The sequence below is a fragment of the Ochotona princeps genome, chromosome 25 (assembly GCF_030435755.1).
Source record: "Ochotona princeps isolate mOchPri1 chromosome 25, mOchPri1.hap1, whole genome shotgun sequence".
NCBI lineage: Eukaryota > Metazoa > Chordata > Mammalia > Lagomorpha > Ochotonidae > Ochotona > Ochotona princeps.
The window spans coordinates 3,175,395-3,201,866 of NC_080856.1; the positions used below are offsets into that span (position 1 = coordinate 3,175,395).

Below are 26,472 nucleotides of genomic sequence, written 5' to 3' on the forward strand. Positions count from 1 at the left end.
CTCTAGGCCACTCAAGCCTTGGATGGTAAGCACCTGGGCTGGTCCCTAAAGGCTTTCACTGAAATACCACTTTCTCAGTTGAGCCTTCCTTGAGCACCTTATTTAAAATTCCAATCCCCACACCTACCCCAGCTCCTCCTCTCCCCATTTCTGGGTAGTTTTACTCTCCAGGGCTCACTCTGGCTCATATACTCTATTGCACTTGTGCGTCTGTCTTCTCCTATGAAGACCAGTTTTTGTCTGTTCCCGTGGAGCCATACAACCAAGGCCTTGATTGGTCGGGATGTGATCCACAGTAAGTGTTCAAAGACTGAATGGATGGAGGAAGACTCCGGCTACAGAGGCAACAAAAGATAAGGAGCTTAAAGCAGTCACTTAGAGGCGTGTACGGTGGGCTTTTCTGAGCAGCAGGAAGCCTTCTCTACTGAGAGCCTGTTCTGTTCCAGTTGCTGTGCCAAGTCCTGCTTCCTAAACCTACCGACCTGGCTAGCCTGGAGTTACCCTGCCTGTTGTACAGGTGAAGAGTCTGAGAATCATGGGCCAGCTCCGCGTGGTTGAGCCACCGCGTGCAATGCTGGCATTTCATGTGGGCACTGTTCAAGCCCTGGCTGCTCCACTTCTGATCCTGCTCTCTGCTAACGTACCCGAGAAAGCAGCCGAGGATGGCTTAAGTGGCAGACTTGGAAGACGCTTCTGGCAAATGTTGAGGTCATTTGATGAGTAAATAAGTGGACGAAGTGCACCCTCTAGGTCAGCCCGTCTCCCTCTAACTCCGCCTTTCAGACAAATACATTTCAGACAAAATCCTGGACATTCCGAGAGCTGTGGGGTTAGCAGGTGACTGCAGGGGCACCTCAGCTTCTGGGCTGGCTCTGCCACTCCACCAACAACTGGCTCCTCTGACTCCCTCTCAGCGTCTTGTTCAAGCACTTTATTCCCTCCAAGCCTGTTTTCTTGCCTTGGACTAGTTGCTTCTGAGCTCAGAGGCCCCAAGGGTCAAGCCTGGCCCTGCGCTGGGCAGAGATAAACAGGCCCCACGCACATTTCCCAGATTGCAACACTGGGTGAGTCAGGATGGGTTGGCCAGCTGCTCGGGGCAAGCAGCCCTGGGTTGTACCTGATAAGGCAGAACACAGCTCATGCCAGCACAGTGCCCAAGACTGCACGAGCGTGTACACACACACACACACACACACACACACAGCCCACATTGTCTAGAGGTCCGTTACTGACGTTCTGAATGGCTAAAGCATTGGAGAGCATGAGGTTCCACTAAGGTGGGGCCCAGCAAAGGAGAACCAAGGCTGTCAGTTGGCTGCTATCTTATTTTGTTTTAAGGTTTTGTTTATTAATTTGAAAGACAGTGATGGAGAGGGAGAGGGAAAGAAAAAGAGAGAATGAGAGAGGAAAGGAAGGAAGAAGAGAAAGATGGCTCACCCCCATACATGGTTGCAACAGCCAGGTTGGAGTCAGGACAAGCTAAGCGCTTGGGCCATCTTCCGCTTCTGTCCCAGAAACCTTAGCAGGGGGCTGGCTAAGAGGAAAGCAGAGCGGTCAGGGATTCAACCGAGCTCCAATACAGGAGGCTGGCATCCGGTGACAGCTTCATCCACTGTACCAGGATGCCAACCCCAGTCAGTGCTGCTTTAGGGCCAGCCCCTGGACTTTTCTAGTCAGGTGCAGCTTGAGGAGTGGGAGCTGTGTCCTCTTACACAGCAGCTCCTCATTCTCTCCTGCTCGGCCCTGATGAGCTCCCTCGCTTCCCTCCTGTGTCTTCACCTCTCAAAGGACGATGCCAGGACATCTCCAGAAGACAGGCACCCCGTTCCTGCGCCGACACTCTGCGTCTAAGCAGCGGGACAAACGGGAGGCTGATGCTAACAGCCGTGTAGGACCGCCGCCCATCACCTTGCATGCAACACTTCAACGCTCATCCTCCCACTTCCTACAGCAACCCACCTGAACAAGCCACGTTGTACAGCTGAGAAGACTGGGACTCAGGCAGGACACATCCAACTACTTCAGGCGTAATTATGAGAAGGGCAGTAACCCTTCAGTAACCCAAAGCTTAGACACCTGCCAAAGACACAGAAGCTCTTCTTGTAAAAGCAAGGCAGATCTATAGAGAGAGGAGAGAGTTCTTCCATCTACTGGTCCACTCCTCAGATGACCGCAACGCCCAGAGCTGAGCCACCTGAAGCCGCGAGCCAGGAGCTTCTTCTGGGTCTCCCTCATGGGTGCAGAACCCAAGCACTTGGGTTGTCTTCCACTGCTTTTCCAAGCCATTAGCAAGGAGATGGAGAGGAAATGGAGGAGCCAGGTGTCAAACTGGTGCCCAGATGGGGTGCTGGCCTGGCAAGGGATGTTGTCGGCCTTGTTTCGACTTCTCTCGACTGCTGTTCAATGCAGTCCGGAGGGCTGTCTCCCTAGTGTGTCTAGGTGACAGCCCTCCCTCCTTCAGTCCCCACCAAGTTTCTCTGACTAAATAGCCTCGTATGCCTGATCCAGAATGTGGGTCATAGCAGTCAGAATGCCAGGGCAGATAAGGGCCGCCCGGGAGCATCCCCAGCCTCGCACTCCAGCCTTCCTTTCTCACCCTTGCTTGACATGATCCTCCAGGGCTGGCCTGTACGCCGCTCTCACCTCTGAACATCACACCTTTGTCCCTTCTGAGGTTGGCCCTGTCTCTCACAGGCTGGGGAACACTGGAAGACGTTCTGACCCTCCCTTGTTGGAAGGCCCTCCCAGGGAAAGGTCAGGCAGGTGTTTCCAAGGCGATGCTGCCGACCGCTGCTCACATTTTGCTGTGTATCTGAACTGCATGGGGAGCTGACTGAACACGTGATGTCCCGCTCCCAGGCAGTCCTTCTGATTCGGAATCATCCACTGGGATGGCCCTGGGGTGCTGGTGAGTTTCGCGAGCTGTGTAGGTGACTTTGAAACAGCAAGCTTCAGCCTCCAGGGGCGTGGCAGGCAGTGGGGCTTAATGAGGTGACGGCAGCCAGATTAGGGTGTTCCAATAGAGAGCAGCAGCAAGCAGAAGCCAGAAAGCCAAGTGGAGGCCAGACTGGCCGACAAAGCCCTGCTCTGGTTTGTCTCCCGTTAACAGAGGGGTCGGAGAAGGGGTTGGGAGTCTCTTCCTTTGGCCCAGTCCTCCTCCAATCCATGCGCTGTGTCTAATAAGAAAGAACAATGAACTCCCGCTGGGAGCAGTGCACGGGGCTCCTCCTTTTCAGCATGCAGAAGGGAGGTAGGTCATCACGGCCGAGCAGAAGGGGATGAGGAGTTGCTGTGTAATGGGTACACAGCTGATCTTGGGCGTGGTCCAACAGTCCCGGACGCGGATAGCCACAATGGCTGCAGACCTGGTGAGTACCTTGCAGGCATCCAACTCACACCCCTCAAAGCTAAATTCTGTGTTACGTATAGCTTGCCCTGAAAGCAACAGCCAGTCCTTTTGAGGGGTAGAACTATCAAAGCAAAGACACGCAATCTTCGTGAACATCTGCTGGCCCGGTGTGTGTGTGTCATGGAAGAGGACACAGCTCCCAGCACGTGGCTTGACAAAGTGCACGTGGATTCATGGGATCCAGGAAGCTTCTTTGAGGATCAGTGGGGGTGAACATCTGACTTAAATAGGAGAGAAACCTGGGACATTCTCCTCTGCTCCCCACTGCCTCTCCACCTCGACTGCACAGGAAGCCCCTGGAGGCCTTGTTGTTATTCTGACTTTTTCCTGGAGCCCCATTTTGGAAGTCTGAGTGGAAGCTCTGGTCTGCAGCACTAACAGGCTCCCAGGTGAGGCCGCAGCTGTGGATGACGGACCACATTGGGAGGGCTGTGCAAATGCAGCATGTTCGGGTTCCCTGCCGTAGCCTGGTCTCCAGCAAAGCGAGAGGAGGCAGCCGGTGCTTAGCATCCAGCTGCTTCTAAGGTTGGGTGGTGGTCTGGGTGGCACTGCAGTTTTTGTACTAAGAGTATATTGGAGCCGTTCCTCACCGTGTAAAGTGGCCTCGTTCTGTAGGACCAGGGCGTTAGCACTGAGCGGTTTCTGGCCTTCCTGCCTTGAGCCTCCACGCTGATCCTTGACATGGTGGCCCAGTACACCTGCAAGGCAGTGAACCACCATGAACCATGATTTGCAGCTGCGGGGAAGCCTGGCCGCTCCGCTCTGCAAGCACACTCCCTTCACCTGCGCAGGGAGCGGAGGGTGGGGGATTCCAGGTGTTGGTGCCTGCCTGAGTAGTTGCCACCTTGGCCTTCCCCAAATCAGATAAACAGCCTTTAAAGCTGACGTGTGAGTCAGAGATTCTTTACCCTCACGCCCCAAAAAACACTCGGATGTGATAACAGTGGCTGTAATTTACTATTAGCGTTTGTGATGGTGATAACACATTTGCAGTTGAGCGATGAAGCGTGTGGGGAAGTTCGGGGAGGGGGCCAGAGGTCTGGGAGGGTAGAAGAGGAACTACAACTCCCAGAAGTCCCCGGGAAAGCGCACGGAGCGGCGGCGCCCCACGCCTCTCGCCGCCAGGCCCGCCTCTCGGATGACGTCACAGAGGTGACGTCACGGCGCCCAGAGCGAGGCTGGGGTAGAGAGGCCGCGGAGCAGGAGTCGTCCGCTGGTGGTGGAGGCTGCCAGGAGTCGGCGAGGGGTTCGCGGGCGAGCGGCGGGCCGGCGAGCGAGCGCGAGTGGGCCGCAGGAGCGGGGCGCGGCGGGGCGCCGAGGAGGCCCCGAGCCGGAGCGGGCAGCGGAGCCGGGGCCCCACCCCCACTCGGCCGGACCGGGCCGGTGTTCCCCCGTGCGGGGGGCGGCGGCGGCTGACGGGACCGACGGGCCCCGACGGCCCCGGGGGTGTTGGCACCTCCGCCGAGGAACCGGCGCGGCCGCGGGCTCCTCAGAGGCGGGCCGAGGACCGGAGGGAGGCGACGGGGAGGCGGCGGCGGCGGCGACACCATGTCATCCCCCAGCCCGGGCAAGAGGCGGATGGACACGGACGTGGTCAAGCTGTATCCTTGGAGGCGGGGAGTTGTGTTTTTTTGGGGGGTGGGCGGTGTGGGCATGCCGGGGACAGCCCTCTGGAGCCCGGGCGAGGGCCCTTGGGGCACTGCGGGCCACGATCCCCTCCTCCCCCAGCGCCCGCGGCGGCTCCTCGGCACCTCCCAGGAAGCGAGGGCCTTCTCCGCTCCCCATTTATCTGCAGCACCCCGAAAGACGCGGAGCTCCTGACTCTTCCTGCACTCCCCCCACCCGTGCCCGTGACTTCGACGTTTGGGCTCCCGGCGGCTTCTCCTTCTTTTTTTCCTCCCGGGCCGGCCCCCTTACTCTCTCGGCCACTGGGCCCAGGATCGGGTCTTTTTCTTTTCTTTTTTCTCCCATGTTTGTTCGCGCTGTATTTTGGAGACTCCTGGCCGAAATTGCCCAGAGTCAGTCTTTCTCTGCTCCTGGAGAAAGCCCCTCTCCAGCACAGTGCCTCTTGAACTGGGGTAACTCGAGCGCCCTTCTTTATCCCTAATTCCTTTCTATATTAGGAAGAGAGGCGTCGGTGCAGGGCCCCCTGTGTGCAGAGAGCTCAGTGTGGGGTTTCTCAAGTCTCGGCCCTAGCAGGGACCCTCGTGCTTGGCTAAGGACCCCAGGCCCTCCCTGGCCGGCCACCCTCCTTAGTGTGGCTGTGACAGCTGGGGGACAGAGCCCCTGGACCGCGCACCTAGGCGAAACCCCCCCGCCGGAGAGCTGGCCCCATCTTGCCCTCGTTTGCCGCCCCCTCCCCTCCCCGACTTCATCCATCCCGGCTGGAAAGCTCTCACGAATAAGAGTCCTTCAGGCAAGGGTTTGGGTTGGAGTCCACACTGATTGTTTCATGACCAGCTCCAGACCTTCGCGAAAGTTCCAGTGACAAATCAAGTGCTCTTGTCTTTTTGAGGAGGGTCGTTTAGAGACTTAGGGGAACCCAGTGTTGGGAACAGCTGCTGTTGGAGAGGGAGGTTTGGGCGTAGGGAGTGAGTGGTAGGGTGTGAAAGGCAGTTTTCAAAAAAGTGTTTTTCTTTTTGCTTGGCCCATCCCCCTCCACTTCCCCTGTTAGGAGGGTTTTGTTGCTGTAACTCAGGGCTAGATTCTTCAGGTGAATTCCTGCTTGCTGTTTTGTTGCCTTTTCTGATCTACTGTCCCATTTCTTGTCAGGGTGGATGGTTGTCTAGTACTCAGTTACGGAATTTGCCGAAGTTTTAAAGTAGTTTTTTGCATATGGCTTGAAAGTGGGGGATGGGAGGGAAGTTGCCTGGGCAAGAGGCTATAATTATTGTTACGACTTTTTCATAGTCTTTTCAGAAGTGAGGTGTAAACTCACTCTGGGAGGACTTGGGTAAGAATTGCAAACAGTTTAGGATTTGGGAGTGGGGGTAGGGATTGGGACAAGTGGTGAAGTACAATGGGGACATAATACCAGGAGCTGTGGGGCTGTGATGGCTCTGTGAGTTCGTGGATTGGCTTTTCAGAAGGGTGGGAGAAACCTGGCGCGGATGACCGTGTGTACGTTTTACATAAGGCAGTCTGAGCTCTTGTTTTGTTTAGGAGCTAGGAAATGACATGGTGGGAGACAGGAGTTATTTTTATCTTGAATTTAGAGTTACTGTCACAGCTAATGCAAATTTCTACCTGATTTATGATTGGGCTGGGGGAGGGAGCGTCCCAGCTGTTTGCGGTGGATGTCAGCACCTCAGATGCTGCCCTGGGTCGGTTTGGAATAGGTGGAGGAGAAAGGGTGAGGCCCGAGTCGACCTGTCTTCTGTGCGGTGCCTTTTGTTCCTGTCCGCGTCTAGGATGATTGCTGTATCTAGGAGTGGGGCGGGAAGGGGACACAGACAAAGACCAGAGGGTGTTTTTTTACTCCCTAAGTGGCTTATTGCACAGCTTATTTTTAGTACCAGATGAAGGCAGGCCAAGGCGGACTGGCCTTCGCTGCTTTCCCACCTTCCTGCTTGCTGACAAAAGAAGGCACAGGCGCTTTGCAGCCGAGGATCTGCGGGCAGGAGGGCAGTGCGGGAGGCCACAGGTTATCTTTGTATCCTGTGTTACCTTCTGATCTAATGTAGTTAGGAAGGTAAAATTCTTGGATTTCCTTTGTGTGTTGTTGGGATAAGGGATTTTTGTGGCCTCCTTTCTCTGTTGAATTCACACTGGCAGGCCCAAGGAAGCCAACAATTTTTAGAGTAAAGTATATTTAGCAAAAACTAAAGGAAAATTCCCCAGCCCAGTCCTAAAATGAGTGTGATTGTGTGAAGGGCAGGGCTTGAGAGGGAGTGGGAAGGAAGGGCCTGGAGGAACGTGTGCTGCTTCTCCTCCATGCTCCTGGGTGATTTCCTTGGGGTGGAAGCTGGTAACTGCTGTCATGGCAGTCTCCCCTTTCGGCCCGTTTTTGGATGTCTCCTGAGCGTAATTATACCAGCAGGCTTTACAGCCTGGCAGGGAACCTGTGTGCCAGGAAAGTAGCGGTGGAGGGTGAGAGCAGGAGGCTGTGGAGCTGATTGGTGCTGCCTCCCGTCACCTTGCTAGGTTCGTTGGAGACAGGCTGGCCGTGGGGCGTCAGGGCTAGTTCTTTTGTTGTGCTGGGCCGGCGGGAGGAGAGCCGACTCCCGAGCTATGCAGGGAGTGAGCATTGTGCACCAGTGCATTTAATCTGAAACTCTGACTCATTCATTGTTTCTCTTCTGATCCTCTGCTAAGGGTTGTGCAAACCTCCCCAGGAGCTTAGAAACTGATTTACATGGCTTTTGGGCCCTGTAGGAATGGTCTCCATGCCCCCCCAAACACAAACCCCAAACTTGGAGTTAGCCTGAATGCTGTGGAATGGCCTGGAATTGTGCCACTGTTTGCAGAGAGGCAGGTAGCTGGGTAATCCTGTGCTGCTTACAGCCTGGCAGCCTCCAAAGGCTTCCATCTCCAAGCAGCTGATTGTTCAGATGGTCTGAGAACTGGGGCTCTAAGTGACCTTAAAGCGTGATTCGCCCTAGAGGAATATCAGTTTAAGTTCTCCCTAGTGGAGGAACAAACAGCTCAGGTTACACGGGTTTCCTTATTGGTGGGGGTTCCTTGGCTCTGCCCGTTGCACAGCCCTGGTGAGCCTTTCCTGTGAACCAGTGGCCCCTGTTGAAGGCTACAGCTGCCTGTTTTGGAAAAGCGTAAGCAGGCGAAAGGCCGCAGGCACAGCTAGTCTCTGCTCATTGGCCGCTCTGTTACTACCCGGAAAGGGAGGAGGGGTGGGGCTTACTGAACAGCTGATGGAGTGTGTGACAGAGAAGTGTGTTTACATACTAAAGAGGTGGGGGCTGGGGAGGGCCCGTGCACGGCCCTAACAGGCTTGAGTGTGTTTTCAGGGGGTCGAAGGAGGTTGAACAGGTCTGACCTGTTCAAGAAGAAGACTTGTGCAGAAAAGTTAAAGTCAGATCAGCGAAGTGGGTCTCTTAATAACTTGGCACACACCCTGTTTGTTACTGAAGTTAAGTTTCGGGAACTTAGGGAGGCCCACAGGATGTATCACTTTAAATATCCGTGACTGCCTGTTGTGCTGGCGTTCAGAATGTCAGGATTCCGTTCAAAAGCTTCAGGAGTGAGTGCTTTGAGAGCCATTGTACATCAAATTTGTTAACTGCAGGAGTGTTCAGGGCTCCAGGGCTTTGTGCAGCAGTTCAAACCATCAGATGTTTGAGTACCGATCTTCTGCATGGAGTTCATATAATTTACTAATTTTTTTTTTGTTAGAAAAATCAGGTTGTGTTTGTCAAGTCAGTGCTACACCACTATGTATCACCTTGCTTTTTGAGTAATTTGTCTTTATTTCTTCAGTTGAGTTCTCAAGCTCTATAATGGTTGGAAAGTGAATTTATATGATGTCAGATATATAGGAATTTATGTCCTTGTATTTGATATTTTTTAAAACAAAACCGTGAAAATAGCTATTTGTTTTTGACTTCCACTCGGGTGTTAGGCTGTGTTAATCAGTAGTTAATTCTGTGCCTAGCTTGTTACTCTTTAATCTGCTTTCACAGTGTGAGCGATTCTGCAGTGTTGACTGGAACCTGGGGTTTATTGTTTTCTTTTCGGAGGGGCCTCTGTTTTAATGAGCTGCTCAGAAGGAAGCGTGATATGGCTTTAGGGTTTCAAACTAGAAGTTGAAGCTTTGGCAACTCTGAATTCGCCTTCCCTGCCTAGCTTTTGGTTCACATACAACACACTGATGCTTGGATTAAGCAAGAACCTGTATGAGGAAGCATTCGTAGCTTCAGGACATCCGATTCATGCAATGTGCTTCTAGTAAATTAGACACGAGCCTCAAAATGCAGTTTTTTAGGGAAAAAATGTTTTTCAGATGTCACCCGTAAAGGTTCCTTTCGTCTCTTGGTGTGTGTGTGTGAGAGAGAGAGAGAGAGAGAGAGAACAAGTTGGATTGTTTTGTGTTCGTGTTGCTGTGTTCCTAGCATCTGGGGGTAGGGTGTGTGAGCCTGAGAGAAGGAGAGAGGAATTTGGCATCTTGCATTAGATGGCCTAAGATCCTCTGGGTTTTGCCGAAAGCATTTCAGACCTTGTATTACAATAGCTGGATACCTGCGGACCCCATGGAGTGTGTATCTTCTTCAAGTCATAATTGAGGAAGATAAAATTCACATACAAAGAGGAAAGCAGTAACCTCTGACCTTACGCTGTAAGAAGTGATGCTGAGCTGGAACGTGATCGTCTGGCAGGCTTGTTGTCTGCCCACTGGAGTTTCCGATTCAATTGGGCTAGGGTGGACTGTGTTGAAGAGGTTCCCAGGTGATGCTGAGGCTCCATCCGGGCGGTTACTGCAGGTGGAGAACATTGTTCCTGAATGCTAACTCCTAGTATTTTTTTCGCTAGTCTTTCCAAGATACATTGTTTGAACCTGTTGAGTCCTATTCTAGGCACGTGGTCTGTGTTTGTTGAATATATTTGCAATTATTTTTCCCAGATAAACAAAACAAAATCAGACATTGGGGCCTGTGTGTTTACAGTCCCGTTGGGATGCGCTCATTGCATCTTCATTCTGGCACCCTGCTGGTGAACACTTGGGAAGGTGCTGCTGGTGGCTTTCTGCATCCCTGTGGGAGGCCTGGCTTGAGTTTCTGCCTAGCCCACCCCTGCGGCTGTGGCCCTTTGGAGAGTGAACCAGCAGCTGACGCTGCACTCTCCTGTTAATCTGTTTCTCTGATAAGTTTTTTGAAAATTAAAATAGCAGATACAGAGTGGAGTAGGCCCCTGCTCGTGATCCTGGTATCCCACTATGGAATGTCAGCTTGAGTCCTGGCTGTTTTACTTCTGATCCGCTATCCTGCTAACGCACCTTGGGAGTCAGTGGAAAGTGGACCAAGAATTTGAACTCCTGCTGTCTGTGAAGGAAACTCGGGTGGAATTTGTAGTTCTGGCCAGCTCTGGCTGTCGTAGCCATTTGGGGAATGAACCAGCAGATGGAAAATCTCTCATCTTTGTCATTCAGCATGTCAAATCTTAAAGCTAGACACAGTAGTTCATGTTGCTGTGCCCGTGATTTCCTGGCCATCTGCCTTTGGATGAGATTGAAGTAGCATCTTCTATACATTTTGAGTTGTTTCTGTTCTCTAGAATTGGGCTTGTAGCGTGAAAACAGTGAACATTTGGATTTAAATAGTGAATTAAAATATGAGGCCGCATACTCAAGTGGAACCTTGTTCTGTTTCGTTGCTTTTGGGTTGGTGTCCTTTGAGGCCGAAGTGGACAGCCTGGCACAGTGATTCGATATGAGGTTGAAACATGCCTGGCTGTGGTAATCCAGTAATCCTCAGGCTAGGCCTGTGTCCACACTTTGCAGAGTGCCTCCTGTGAGCTGGTAGATAGATTTGACTTAAAGTATAACTGGTAAACAGTAAACTATGCATATTTAAAATGATACATTTGCTTTGATGTTATGTGTCACTCACGAAACCTTGTGTCTGCACATTATAGAGAATGTACTCGCCCTCCCCAAGTCGTCATCTCTCTCCTCCCCAACTGGTGATCTGCTTGGTCACTGAGGATCATCTTTATTTTAAGATTGATTTGCTTACTTAAAAGTCAGAATGAGGAGAGACAAGAGGGAGAGATCTTCCATTCATTAGTTCAGTCCCCAGATGATCACAACAGTCAGGTCTGGGCCAGGCTGTAGCCAGGAGCCAGGAATTAGCATCCTGGTCTCCCACAAGGTGGGCTGAGCCCAAGTACTCGATTCATAACATTTCCTTAGCACCTGTAGTGAGATTTACAGCAATTTAAAAATAGTCCACTCTGTTGATGTGAATAATGTGTACAGTTTTCTTATGGTTAGGACTCAGGTAAAAAACCAGCAGTAGCTCAGGGACAGAACTGGAACATGATTGTTTTTTTCTTTTTTAAAGATTTATTTATTTTTGTTGGAAAGTTAGATATACAGAGAGGAGGAGAGAGAGGAAGATCTTCCCTGCGGATTCACTGCCCCAGTGGCCACAACGGCTGGAGCTGAGCCAGTCAGAAGTCTGGAGCCTCTTCTGGGTCTCCCCGTGGTTGCAGGGCCCCAAAGCTTTGTGACTGGTTTCTCAGGCCACAAGCAGGGAGCTGAAATGGAAGTGGGGCCACTGGGACATGAACTGGCGCCCGTGTGGGACCCCCATTGCATGCAAGGTGAGGACTTCAGCCATTAGGCTTCTATGCAGGGCCCTGTTGCAATTTTTTAAACATTTACTTATTGAAAGGTAGACAGAGGCAAAGAGAGAGGGATTTGTTCATCTGCTGATTGACTCCTCAAATACCTGCAGTAACTGGGACTTCGAGGCGGAAGCCAGGAGCCTGTAACATCCGGGTCCCTCACATTTATGGCAGGGACTCAAGCACTCGGGACACCTTTAGCTGCTTTCCCAGAGCTGAATTAGAAGCGGAGGAGTTGGGCCTGGTGGTGTGGCCTAGTGGCTAAAGTCCTCGCCTTGAACGCGCCGGGATCCCATATGGGCGCTGGTTCTAATCCTGGCAGCTCCACTTCCCATCCAGCTTCCTGCTTGTGGCCTGGGAAAGCAGTCGAGGACGGCCCAAAGCTTTGGGACCCTGCACCCATGTGGGAGGCCTGGAAGAGGTTCCAAGTTCCTGGCTTCGGATCGGCGCAGTACCGGCCGTTGCGGCTCACTTGGGGAGTGAATCATCGGACGGAAGATCTTCCTTTTTTGTCTCTCCTCCTCTCTGTATATCTGACTTTGTAATAAAATAAATCAATCTTTAAAAGAAAAAAGCGGAGCAGTCAGGACTGAACTGATGCTCGCCTGGGGTGCTGGGGCCACAGTGCCAGCTCCTGCAGTCAGATTTCAGGAAGGCATCCCGCAATATGCTCCTCTGAAAGTTTAAATTCACTTTAATAAAATGAAATTTAAACTTTATATATGTATAAAGTGTACATATATACGACTTTATATATTTATATATAATCTGTATGAGTTATCTAATAGGTCAGTTGATTTTGCCATAATGAAACATTAGAGAGTGTGGTGGGTGTTTTGGCAGCGTGAGTCAAGCTGCCATCTGGGGTCCTTCCACCGCATGTCAGAGCAGCTGCTGTGACGCCCAGGTTGCTTCTGATTCAGCTTCCTGCTCGTGTGCCGTCCGCAGGCAGCAGATGGTGGCCCCTTCAAGGCAGAACATGGATCTGGGATTTCCGGTGTTGGCCGTTCCAGGTATTTAGGAAATAAACCAGCAGATGTGAGATCTCCCCGTTTCTCTTGTCTTTCTTTCAAATAAATAAAAGAAGACATTACTTTGAAATGGTTGTTACAGTCATACTTTCTGAGAAATTACAAACACTTGAATTTATATTTGGGTATTTATATTTTTATTGCTTAAAAAAATTGCTGACAGCTGGAGCTTTTAGTTTGGTTAACAAGAAAAAGCATCTGGTTTCTGCCTGTTGCAATTGAAGTTGACCACAGTATGGAGTGTTTTGTGTGTTTTTTTTTTTTTAAGATTTATTTTATTTTATTTTTATTACAAAGTCAGATATACTGAGAGGAGGAGAGACAGAGAGGAAGTGGAGCTGCTGGGATTAGAACCAGCGGCCATATGGGATCAAAGCGAGGACCTTAGACACTAGGCCACGCTGCCGAGCCCAGTATGGAGTGTTTTGTGAGCAGGCTTTGTCTCTGTACTCGGACACGGGGATGGTGCTGTAAGCCTGTAGATGATGGTCTACTTCTAATCACACAGTGTCATAAAGGGCCAAGTTGAAATGTTTGAAAACACTGAAAAGTTAGTCCATGCTTTTGTGTGGCTGTGGTTGCATTAGTGGTTCTCAATTGGATATCACTTTTGAGAAGAACTATTGTGTTTTTATGGGCAGATGGTTTATTCTGTGTAAGTTACCAGATGCTTGAGGAAAGTGGGTGGTTTACAGGCTGGTGCCTGTGATGTGGTCATATCTGCTCATGCCCAGTAGGACCTAGACCTTCCAGAGCTGGGTAGAAAGTCCTAGGAATGGCTCTGTGCTCACCAAGGCGGTAGGACCCTTTCCAACTTCCCTGGGTGTCAGGCAGCTGGAGTGAGTGCTGCTCATCTGACTTCAGGGAGAGGAAACTCCTGTTACGGTGAGGCTTGACTGGACTTGGCCAAGGCAGGCGTGGCTGGGAGTCAGTCCCTGGGCGATGGCAGTGGAGAATCATGTTTTGAGTTAGAATTTTACTTCCTTGATTGGAAATAGAAACTTTATAGCTTTTTCCAGCCTCCTGACTTTTTTAAGTTTACTTGAAAGGCAGAGTATTAGTGTCTGAGAGACTTCATCTACTAGTTCATTCTGCAAGTGTCTGCAGTGGCTCGGCCTGAGCCAGGTGAAAGCCAGGAACCCAGGATTCTGTCTGGGTTTCTTAAGTGGAGTTAGGACCGAAAGCACTTTCATCCTCCACCATCTTCCAAGGAGTGCGTTGGCAGGAAGCTGCATCAGAGGTCGAGGCAGGACTTGAACTAGTCACTACCTTATGGGATGCAGACAATCCAAGTAGCATCTCTGCGTGCTGTGCTGCACGGATGCTCTCCACATCTGTTACCTCTACTACTGACTAACTTTCGGAAGATATCATTGGGCCTGGTGTGATGGCCTGAACCCCACCCATATGGGATCCAAGGCCTGGGATTGCACGTGGGTGCCGTTCGTGTCCCGGCTGCTGCTCTTCCCATCCAGCTCCCTGCTAGTGGCTTGTAAGCAGTAGAGGACGGTCCAAAGCCTTGGGGCCCTGCATCCATGTGGGAGGCCTGGAAGAGGCTTCTGGTTTCAGAGGAATGCAGCTGTGGCCACCTGGGGAGTGAACCAGTGAATGGAAAATCTTTCTGTCTCTGTAAATCTGTAAACTCTATACATCTATCTATTCAATAAAAATAATGTAAACTCTATAAAAATAAAAAAGGAACATTTATGCATGAAAGTAGAGATATTTCTTACATATGAACAGTGTGGGTTATGCATTTTCTTTTTCTTTTTGATGCTTGGCAAACATTTTTCCCTTTTTACAATCTTGTATACTTGTCAAAGTTTCTTGTCTTTAAGAATCTTACACCAGGTAATCTATATAGGAGGTTAAATACAGAGTGTCCCTGGTTCATTTTAGCTCAGGAGCAGTTGGGCTCCCACTCAGCCTGGTGAAAAATTGGGTGGTTTTATCATGGTACCAGTACAGCTGAGTCGGGGGAGGGGTGGCTTTTAATCACTTGACTTTGTATTGCGTTGGCAGTTCCTGAAATACAGGTTAATTCCGGATTCAGTAAACCTGTCTTATTGCTTAGCTCTGAAGTTGATCGAATTATGCCCAGATATTACCGTGTGTAATGTGCCTGCATGTGATCTATGTTCTTACCCTGGACAGCTGGATGTTTAGTACCTTTGGGCTAGTCCTGAAAAACCTGTAAATAAATTAGTAAGAAAGTTTGAATCTACATAACCCTTGTTATTTTGAAGAAAGTTTTGTTTTTTGTTTTTTTTTTCTCCATGAACAGTCTATTAAAATGGACTTGGGTTCATAACTGTGAATTGGTACTTGGTCAGATTACTAACACCAACCCGAAGAGCCTAGACTGGAATTGTCTCATGATGTAGATCTTGGACAGTTTGGCTTTTTATTACAAGTTATTTTTGTATTCACGTGGATGAACAGATGTTTTACATGCTTGTGTTTTCTGATGATGATCTTAGTGACTGATGTTAATGGAGAACGTCATGTTTGATAACGATTATCAGGTGAGTTGGAAGGACAGTACTAATGGTCATGATGTATGGTGTCACCAGTGTCTGTTAACTTTAATGCTGGATTTTCGAACTTCCACAGCCATTGTCTGCATAATGAATAAAGGACAAAATCCTATATTTTCCCCTTCAATTCATGTGTGTCCTCAAAGATTAAAAATGACAAAAATAAGGAGATTTCATGTTAGGAGAGTAAGCAGACCTCTGAGTATGTTTTTAGTTTGGATTGCTGCTCTGTTCTGGAAGCTCCTGAGTTGTGTTTTTGCTGGTCAGATGACATCTATGTGTATGTTCCCATGTTGTCCGTCATGCTGTTTGCTTCTGTCAACTCTTGGATTAGACTTTGTGTAGCCAGAGTCTGTCCTTGAGTAATGAAGGTGATATTTCCTTTGTTGGAGATGTAGCAGAGTTGAGTACCTGGTAGACCATGATGTGTTAAGTAACAGGAAGACTTTATTGAAGGTTCCTGTAGTTTGTGTTTTCAAGTCTGTTTTCTGTTAGTGTTCTTTGGTTTTTAGGAATCTAGACAGTTAAACTCACTGGTAGGGAATACTTTTAGATTGGCCTTTCTCCCTCTCCCCCTCCCCCCTCCCTCTCTCCCCCCCCTTACCTCCCTCTCCCCTCCTCCTCCCCCCTCTTCCCCCCTCTCTCCTTACCTCCCTCTCCCCCTCCTCCCCCTTCTCCCCTCCTCCCCCCTCAACCCCTCTCCCCCTCCCTCCCTCTCCCCCTCTCCCCCTCCCCCCTTTCCTCCCCTCCCTTTCCCCTCCTCCCCCCTCTCCCCTTTCCTCCCCTCCCTCCCCCCTCCCCCCTTTCCTCCCCTCCTTTTCCCCCTCCCCCTCCCCTCCCCTCCCTTTCCGCCCCTCCCCCTCCCTCCCTCTTCCCTCTCCCCCTCCCTCCCTCTGCCCCCTCCCTCTCCCCTCCCTCTCCCCCTCCCTCTCCCCCCTCCCTTTGGAGAGAAGATGCTTATATATTCTTTACATTGCCTACATACAAGCTTATTTAACCAGTAAAGCCAGGTTTTTTGTTGTAGAATTTTGAAAATCAAAGTATACTTGTTAATTTATAGTTTGTGTGTTTTGGCAGTTATGTGACAAACTGGAAGTTAGGTTAAAATGATCTATATCCCCGGAATGCGAACATAGCAGGCTAAGCTATACAGTGTGGTCAGTGTGAGATTCAGAAGCTGCACACTGACTGTATTGGAGTGCTCAGGTAGGACATCTGCAAGTCTCTGAATACTGAACATCATTCCGTTCTGTTTGGGTGAGGTAAGTGGAAGTGGCCCCCTGCCCCGTGGGGGTGTTCCCAGGACCAACTTGAGCCCCGTTAGGGTTAAATGATCAATGGAATACCTGCCCTCCTAGGTTTTTCTGATTTTTTTTTTCATTTTTAGGGGGAGGGGTAGGAGATGGTTGCCAGGTTTATTTATATTCATGCCTTTGAACTGGATTAATGCAATTGACATACATATCTTTCTAGTTGATAGGACACAGAATTAGAAAATTCTAATTTTTATACAATCAGGAATTGGTACATGACTTGTATGTTTTTAGATCGGAGCTTGTTACTCATTAGAATCAGTTGGAGAAAGTATTATAGGTTTAGTCTGCTAGTTCTGGCTGTTCTTTTCTTAGCTGTCATTCTTAAAGTGTTTTGTCAGCTGTGATAAAGTTCTGATGACATCTTATTTAAAGTTAAATCTCAGTAGATATTGCACTTGCCTAGATTTTAGCTTGCTTTTTTTATACTTAGAGAAAACCTGGGCTGCAAATAATAGTATTACAAAGCAACGATTGGGGAAAAAAAATAGTGGTTGGTTTCCGAATCTAAGGACTTCTCGGGTGAAATTAATAATTATTTTTCTCTAGGCCATATCATTTTGGCCTTCAGTTTTACCAGTCAGTAGTCACATATGTATGGAAAAGGATTAGAGCAGAACCTAATAATGTCTGGGTTAATTCTGTTCATTATACAGCTCCTAAAGAAAGTAAGAATGACTTATAAGATTTTTAAAGATTTGTTTGCATATTTATGACTTATTTTTCCCCTAAGAACTGATTTTTGTGTGATGGCAGCCTTAACAATGTGTGCACTGTTTCGTGAACAGATTTGATGCTGTTGGCTATGGAGAAGTAACAGGTTATAATTTTTTTTATTACATTGCATTATGTGACACAGTTTCATAAGCTCTGGGATTCCCCCAACCCCTCCCCGTACCTTCCCCCATGGTGGATTCCTCCACCTTGTTGTAGTATTACAGATCAAATTAAGTCCATATTCTTTCTGTGCAAACATATACCAAGCATAGAGTCCAGCATCTTATTGTCCAAATAAATTAAACAGTTTCTTGGGGAGACCATCTCTGGTCTAAAGGTAGAGCTGGCAGAATATCATCCCACTCAATTGAAAGCCCCAGCACAACATCAACAACAATTTACAACATTATGGAATTAATTGACATGGTATTGAATAATCAGTATGTTAAAACCATGTAAGTTCTTAACCACCTCCTGTGACTACTTCATTGACATTCATTTTTTGTTTATACATAGAACCGGCTGCTATACACCTCACAGTGGCTATAGGGTACTATTCAGGTGTCTCGTGTCCATTTTCATTTTAGTATTTAGCAGATTATAGTGTTGAAGTGTAATTTGGCAAATTTTAGGGTAGTCTAAACTGGTTTATAAACTCTAACAAGGCATTTGTCAATAGTTGAGGTGCAGAACAGTTTTAGGAGGGGTGTGCAGAGAAATCTTCAATGCCCTAGTGAGGAGTAACTGATCTTTGTGTCCTACCTAGTGAGGTATATGTGGATCCACGCTGACTGTTTCCTGTCTGGTTCTAAGCTTTCCTTGTTCTCTGTCGATCTATTCTAATTTTTTTGGGGGGAGGGGTGGGTGGCTCCAGAGCGACCCTGATGGTCATTGCAGGAGAGTGGGGATCCAAAGTTGGAACTAAGTAAGTACCAGAGAAAGCTCTCCTCCCTAGGCCCGAAGGAAGTTTTCAGGTTATAATTTGGCCAATACAGCTTGATTTCTAGGCTAAAAAGTTAAACCAAAGTGTTTTTCTCTTAGTGACATCCTTGAAAATGGTGAAGAAATGTGGAAATTGGATACTGATGGTAAATGCCTTAGTAGTTATGGGCGTGGTGTCAGTTGAGGGCAGTTTAGGATTTATGTATCTGTTCATGAGAACACTGGGGTTTTTCCTTAGCTGGTAGTTAGCTGATATTTTGGGGTTTAGTAATTGATGTGGTGTGTTCTGAGCAGTGTGGCGTGCAGCTCATCGCCCTCTTGATGGAGGACTCGGAGCAGGCATTCCTTTAAGCAGGTGCTGTCTTGGCTCAGCTTCCTGAATTTGAACATCCTGATGGTCCGTTTTCAGTGAACAGAGTTAGTACTCCTAAAAAATATGCCAACATGTATTTACTTACTTTTATTTGTTTTATTTTATTTGAAAATCAGAGAATAATCTTCCATCTGCTGATTTACTCTACAAATGCCTGCAGTAGGCAGGGCTGGGCCAGCCTGAAGCCAGAAGCCTGGAACTAACATCCTGGTTTCTCATGTGTGGCAACTCTCTGTTAGAGCCAGCACTCCCGCTAGGACAGGCAGTAACAGGCAGCTGGGCCAGAAGTGGGGCAGTCAGGAATTGAACCATGCGCTTTGCCGTGGCCTTGGGCATGCAGATGACGGCTGCTGCTTTACGCACGGCTTCCAAACAGCACTCACTTTGAAAAATGCTTTCATACCATTTGCATACCATTATTACAGTATGTACTATCACTTTTTAAAAAATTTTTAAAGATTTATTTTTATTACAAAGTCAGATATACAGAGAGGAGGAGAGACAGAGAGGAAGATCTTCTATCCGATGATTCCCCAAGTGAGCCGCAACGGGCCGGTGCGCGCCTATCCAAGGCCGGGAACCAGGAACCTCTTCCAGGTCTCTCACGTGGGTGCAGGGTCCCAATGCATTGGGCCATCCTCTACTGCTTTCCCAGGCCACAAGTAGGGAGCTGGATGGGAAGTGGAGCTGCCAGGAACTAGAACCGGCACCCATATGGGATCCTGGGGCGTTCAAGGTGAGGACTTCAGCCGCTAGGCCACGCTGCCGAGCCCCTTTTGCATTAGTTTTTATCTTTCACCTGTACTCTGTGAGGAGAGATTATGAAAAACATTTTTTAAAGATTTATTTATTGATTTTTATTACAAAGTCAGATATACAGAGTGGAGGAGAGACAGAGGAAGATCTTCCGTCCGATGATTCACTCCCCAAGTGAGCCGCAACGTTCAGTGCTGTGCTGATCCGATGCCGGGAACCAGGAACCTCTTCCAGGTCTCCCATGTGGGTGCAGGATCCTAATTTTGCCATCCTCGACTGCTTTCCCAGGCTACAAGTAGGGAGCTGGATGGGAAGTGGAGCTGCCGGGATTAGAACCGGCACCCATATGGGATCCCGGGGCGTTCAAGACGAGGACTTTAGCCTCTAGGCCATGCCACCGGGTCCTAAATTTCTAAAATGATAAATATTGTTAGTTAAAACCCACATGACAAAAACTCATTGAAATCCTCAGTATTTCAGAGTGTTCAAGGATGAGAAGGCTTGGGAGCTACTACTTAAGCAAAAGCTTTTTGGAATCGAAGTTGTCACACTGTTACCCAGTTTAGGACATATTTTAATTGCACCTAGCATAGTTTGTGGAGCATTAGTAGATTTCTTTAATAGTTGAGCCAGTTTTATCGGATTATGCAATAAACCATATATATATATATATATATATATATATATATATATATATACATATACACATATATATATGTAGTCGAGAAGGAAAATGAGTATTGTGTGAAGATGGCAATTGTTTTTGTTAGTAAACAGTATCGTTCTATATCTCATTGCATAGATGATGAGCCTTTTCCCTGTACGTGTTAACATCCTGCGACGTCTTGCAGTTGGTGGTGAATCACAGACTAGTTGGGAGCTGTTTTCTTTCATGATTTCTCATTAGGCGGGGTGTCGTGAGAGCTGGTGGATTACGGTAGTCCCTGGTGTGTGAAGAGGAAACAGTGGAGACGGTTCAGTGCTTGAGCTGCAGGTTATGCATTAGAGCTTTCTTATTAGCCACTGAGCTGACTTTGGGCAGTGGACAGTGTCCCCATTGTTGGAATATTCCATCATAAAGCAGTTATCTTTATTCTAAGCTAGAAAACTAAACCTCAGTACTTGAAGTCAGCCTTTTAAAATAGGAAAATTTATAAATCTTGTTTTTTAATATTTGGAGCTTTGCTTCCTTTTGGATCAAATTGTTTCCATTGGTGTTTTTACTCTTTCACATCCTGCTGCTTAGAGGTACACTGTTTTACTTTGTATGAAAAGTAAGATCATAATGTGGAGATGCAAAGATAATGGACAGGTATAAAGTGTAGGCTCTCTAAATACGTGTTTCAAAAGGGCTTCGAGTCCTGGAGAAATATGGAATTGAGTCTTTCCGGCTTCTTGGAGGAAGTTGACTGTGGTGGAGGCGAGAAGGCACTCATGGGCTGGTGGTGTGGTCAGTGAGGAGCCGATCGGAGCTGGTAAATGAGTCACTAGGTGGTCGGCGTGCACGGTCAGAGTACAGCATGCGCAGTTGATGGTGTGGGTTGCTGCACGTGAATTGGCCGAGCTTTTTGCTTTTTATGATGTAAGACATTTTGGGATCCGTGGGGCCACACCTGTCCGTTCTCTAGTGTTGTGAACTCTCGTTGGTCACCTGAGGGAGGGGCTAGCCGCAGAATTTGCCTGCAGAAGTGTTGAAATCTGATCAGGAGCTTGAGGGTTTTAATAGAAGATGGCATGGATTTATGACATGCCAATGATTTAAGATAATATTTTGAAATGTGTATAGTTTTTCAGTATGTGCTATATTTGGTGAAGTAAAATATAGTGAAACAAGTATAGGCGCAAAATTGGATTTCCGTCTGCCTTTGTTTTATTTCTTCACCCAACAAGAACAGAAAATACTTGCAACTTGTCTTTGAGGATTAGATGAAATATGTCTGTGACTGCATCCTGCCTCTTCGGTCAGTGGGGAACTAGGTTAGGAATGTGTTTGACTGCAGGTTACAATTCTGAAACAGGATAATTGTAGTGGGAGGTTACATGCAGGTTTCGTGTCCATAGGGTTCAGATGCCTCCTTCTTGCGTAAGAAGCCCTCTTGCTGCTTGTTGTTTGTATTCCAGAAGGGTCACTCCTGCCGTCACAGGAACCTGTGGTGCAGAGGTTAAGAAGGGTAAGGAAAGGGTTAAAAACTGCCACTCACACACTGTCCTCTCTGACTTCTTAAGGAACATTTCTGAGAGTCCTTACTGATGAATTGCATTAATAAGTCTGGGTAAGACTTACTTGCTTTCTTTTATTTGAAAGGAAAAGTCACAGAATAGAGAGGGAGGGACAGCTTTTCTATCCGCTGGTTCTGTCCCCAGAAGACCAGCGTTTCTTCTGGATTCTTTTCTATCCTCCCATGTAGAACCTAAACAAGACACAGATAAGCTCCTGTGCTGTCGTTGTGAGGAAGACGGTTTTTATACATTCTACTAATTTATGAAGTCAGCTGTTGTATTAAGCTTTATGTTTACTGTTGTGGCTGTCTAAGTTTAGCAGTTAACACAAGGTATACTTAAAGACGGTCTGTATTGAATTCTTTCATTTTTGTTTTATTTGAGAGATTGAGTTCCTGCCTGCTGGTTCACTTCCAAATACCTGTAACCTGTAACAGGCTAGGATAAATTCAGGAGCCAGAAACTCAGTTTAGTTTTCACATGTGGGTGGCAGGAACCCAATTACTTGAAAGGTCACCACTGCCTCCCAGAGTGCATTATCAAGAAACTGGGCTATGACAGCTGGTTGTTTTAATCCAGGTACTCATGTGGGAGATATTACTGTCTTAACTGTACACTAAATGCTTACCCCAGAATTCCTTTATTAGAAAGAATTTGTTTATTTGAAACACACAGAGATCTTCCATCTTGTTGATTCACTTCTCCAAATGTGTGGCAACAGCCAGAGGTGGGGCAGTCTGGAACCAGGAGCCGGGAAACTCCATCCTGGTCTCCTGTGTGGCTTCAGTAGCCCAGATGTGGGGCCATCACACTCGTGGGCAGGAGGCTGGGTTGCAAGCTGAGTAGCTGGACTCAACTCAGTGCTGTGCTACTGGCGGTGGGAGTCCCCAGTACTTCACCCCAGGAATTCCTTCATTTTTATTTTTTTTTAACAATCAATGGATTTTTTTTTAAGATTTTATTTATTTTTTTATTGGAAGGGCAGATATACAGAGAGGAGGAGAGACACAGAGGAAGATCTTCTGTCTGATGATTCACTTCCCAAGTGACTGCAACGGTTGGTGCTGTGCCGATCCGAAGCCAGGATCCAGGAACTTCCTCAGGTCTCCCACACGGGTGCAGGGTCCCAAGGTCCCGGGCTGTCTTCGACTGCTTTCCCAAGCCACAAGCAGGGAGCTGGATGGGTAGTGGAGCTTCTGGGATTAGAACTGGCGCCCATATGGGATCCCGGGCATGCAAGGTGAGGACTTTAGCCACTAGGCGATCATGCCGGGCCCAATTCCTTCATTTTAAAGCAGGGGGGCCAAATAGAGCCTACATAGGTGTTTGTTGTATGTGTGTTTATTTTTTACCGTCTCGGAAGATAGAGTACATTTTAGTGAAATTACAGTTGCATAAAATTATTCAGTTTCTTTGCAGTGATGAAGGAAGCGCTTTCGGTTTGAATCTGTTTTAAAAGATCCCAGAGTTGCAGTGGTCCCAATTTCTAGCATTATGAAATACAGAATGGTGAATGCAGCTAGACCTGCAAGAATTAAAGATCAGTCAAGTAGAAAAATGACAGTTGCTGCCATGAAGGGTTGTTGTCTAATGAGGTGAGAGTGTGTTCCTGTTGGTTAGCACAGGGGCTGATACAGAAGTTTCCAGTGTCAGCTTTTTAAAAATACCATGTGAGTGAGTTTTATGTTGATTTGGAGTAAAAAACACTGGACCTTTCTCAAGGTTGATTTTTTTTTTTTTTCTGTGTCCTAGGATTTACTCATTAAATTTTTTTTCATGTGTTCAAATAAAAACATCTTGGGCCCGGTGGCATGGCCTAGTGGCTAAAGTCCTCACCTTGAGCACGCCGGGATCTCATTTGGGTACCGGTTCTAATCCCGGCAGCTCCACTTCCCATCCAGCTCCCTGCTTGTGGCCTGGGAAAGCAGTTGAGGATGGCCCAATGCATTGGGACCCTGCACCCACGTGGGAGACCTGGAAGAGGTTCCAGGTTCCTGGCTTCGGATCGGCGCGCACCGGCCCATTGCGCTGACTTGAGGAGTGAATCATCGGATGGAAGATCTTCCTCTCTGTCTCTCCTCCTCTCTGTATATCTGACTTTCCAATAAAAATAAATAAATCTTAAAAAAAACATCCCAAGCACCATTACAAGATGCAATGAAGGTGCATCATAGAAGGAACATGAGTTACCCAATTACTGGAGCTTACTGGCCTTGTTTTCTATAGAAAGTATTCTCCTTGTTATTAATTTTTCCTTTTTAGAAAATAAGACCTGAGGTTATGTTGAAGCTTCCTGTGAATTTTTTCCTATTTCCACTTCCTTTCTCTTCAAATGGACTCTGGTTGTAGTTTTTTTTTTTATTTTTTATTTTTTAAAGATTTATTCATTTTATTACAGTCAGATATACAGAGAGGAGACAGAGAGGAAGATCTTCCGTCCGATGATTCACTCCCCAAGTGAGCCGCAACGGGCTGGTGCACGCCGATCCGATGCCGGGAACCAGGAACCTCTTCCAGGTCTCCCACGTGGGTGCAGGGTCCCAATGCATTGGACCATCCTCAACTGCTTTCCCAGGCCACAAGCAGGGAGCTGGATGGGAAGTGGAGCTGCCGGGATTAGAACCGGCGCCCATATGGGATCCCGGGGCGTTCAAGGTGAGGACTTTAGCCGCTGGGCCACGCCGCCGGACCCTGGTTGTAGCTTTTAACTTTTTTATATATGCAGCCATAAATAATGTATAGTATTTCACATGTTTAAGTAGCATTATATATACTCAATAATTTTGCTTTTTTCTTAATTAGCAAAATCTCTGATTTGTTTGATTGATGGGCTGGCATTGTAGCATGACCAATAAAGCTACCACCGGCCATGCTGGCCTCTCACATGATGCTTGTTCAACTCCTAGAAGCTCTGCTTCCTGGCCAGCTCCCTGCTAATGGATAGCCCAGCCTGGCTGTCTGGGTCCCCATGCTCATGCGGGAGACCTTGAAGAAGCTCCTGGCCTCAGACCAACTCAGTTCTAGGTGGTGATAATTATTATGTATTTATCTGAAAGGGAGAAAAACTAGGAAACTCGTGTCCATTGGTTTACTCTTCAAATGGCCTGCCCTGCTGGAGCTGAGGCCAGAGTCAGAACCTGAGGAAGCCATGCAGGTGAACCTGCCTGTTGTCTTCCAGCTGCACATGAGCAGGAATCAGGAGCCCCAGATCACCAGCCCAGGCACTCGGAAAGGGACGTGCTTGCCTGCCCCTGCAAGCCGTGTTGCATAGGAGCTGAACAGTGGTGTCTGCCAGCACTTAGTTTAACAGAAGCATTTTTAGGAGATGAAATTGGACAGAGTGGTGGTAGTTGGAAGTTCTCAGTGTCTTAAGAGAATAGAGCACAGCATGAGAAGTAAACTTGTGCAGGATAGTCCTCCGCCTGCTGTGCTGGCATCCCACATGGGAGGGCACTGGTTCAAGTCCTGGCTGTTAGATACCCCCTGGCCCAACGCCGTGGGCCCCTTACATCCACGTAGGAGACATGGAGAAAGCTCCTGGCTCCGAGTTTCTCCCACAGCTTTGACTGTTGTGGTCATTTTGCGAGTGAACAAAACAATCGAAGATCTTTCCCTGTCACTTTAACTCCTACTTTCAAGTCAAATAAATCTTAAAGAAAAAAAGTAAGTACGTGTTGGCATAGGCATATTTGGTAGGAAATTTTGATCTTGTGTTTCACCCATTAGACCACAGTCTCAGCCTCCTAGCTTGTGTTAGGTTCAAGCAGTGTGTTACTCAGAGGTGAGTCATTGAGGAGCTGGGAAAACCCTGAGCGTTCCATGCATGCTGTTCTTGGGAGAATCCTGTAGAGGGGGATTACCTTTAACCTTACAGTTCTTTTCTAACTCATTGATGTTGAAAAATTAGTTCCTCCATGTTGTCTCTAAAATAGACTTTATTAGTTTAGAGTTAGAAGCTCTCAATGAGAGAAACATGTTTGTGATTTAAAAAAAAAAAAAAAGTAGAAGATGCTTCCCAGTACCCCTTCTGGGTGCTTTCTTACCACAAAAACCCTGGGCTATTGATTCGGTCTCATGAGCTGATGCTGTCTGCACAGACCCCAGCATGCATTCGTGGCTGAACGCACAACAGTTTAACAGGAGGGCCAGCGGAAGTGGTAGCATATATTCTCAAGGCAGGAGCTGAGCTGTCTAATGTACTTTTGCCTTCAGCAGTTGTAATAGGCGTTAATACCTTGGCAACCAAAGTAGGCTGGATCAATTGGCTACAAGGTGAGTGTTGTCAAATAAACAGTGAAGCAGTGTAATCTTGAGTGTGAGCCTGAGCAAGTGGCACTTTTGCAGGTGGGTTGACCATTAGCTGTGAGCATGCGCAGCACATGTTTGGGCAAGTGGACACGATCTTCTGTGTGTGCTGGTAACCTTGAAGCCTTGCTTCCATTTCCAGAAATGAATCTAAAACAGAAAAACCACTCTCCTTCTCCTTAGCTTTCAAAACAGATTAAGGCTGGTAAGTCTGAACTGGACTGTTTTGAAAGCATCAGAGGAATGGCTGTAGTATTGGACATGATATTTTCCCCCTGAGAATTCAAAAAACCTGTTAACTTGAGTATAAATGCATGGTGTTTAAAGCCTGAGAAGAAAACCCCAGATCACTAGCCCCTGTGCATACTGTGTTTCAAAGGCTGAGGAGTTGAAAGCAGATTTGTCCGGATCTGTGCACGCTGTGGCGGACAAGAGCCGCTGGCTGCCTGGACACTGCTTTGCTGGTCTCTGGCTCCCTAGCTCTGGATCTGTGTCATAGCAGAGGGCTCCTGTGTGAAGCCAGTTACAGTGCCCGTTAAAACTCTGTGTTTAGGAAATTAGAGCCCTGGAG

At 47.8% G+C, this 26,472-nt stretch overlaps 2 protein-coding genes across 2 annotated transcripts in view; one reads left to right on the forward strand and one right to left on the reverse strand.

The window, feature by feature from the left end:
* Positions 1-227: 227 nt before the first annotated feature.
* On the reverse strand, positions 228-4,959 carry LOC131483325 (uncharacterized). Its single transcript, XM_058681262.1, has 3 exons — positions 4,368-4,959; positions 4,000-4,107; positions 228-335 (listed from the first exon to the last, which is right to left on the reverse strand). Exons 1-3 carry the CDS (start codon positions 4,957-4,959, stop codon positions 304-306), a joined length of 732 nt encoding a protein of 243 aa, XP_058537245.1. The 3' UTR covers positions 228-303.
* Positions 4,643-26,472, forward strand: part of UBE2H (ubiquitin conjugating enzyme E2 H) — a 71,245-nt gene continuing 49,415 nt past the window's right edge. The window contains exon 1 of the mRNA XM_004592530.3: positions 4,643-5,010. Coding sequence (XP_004592587.1) covers positions 4,958-5,010 — 53 coding nt within the window. The 5' untranslated portion in view covers positions 4,643-4,957. The remainder of the gene's footprint in view (positions 5,011-26,472) is intronic.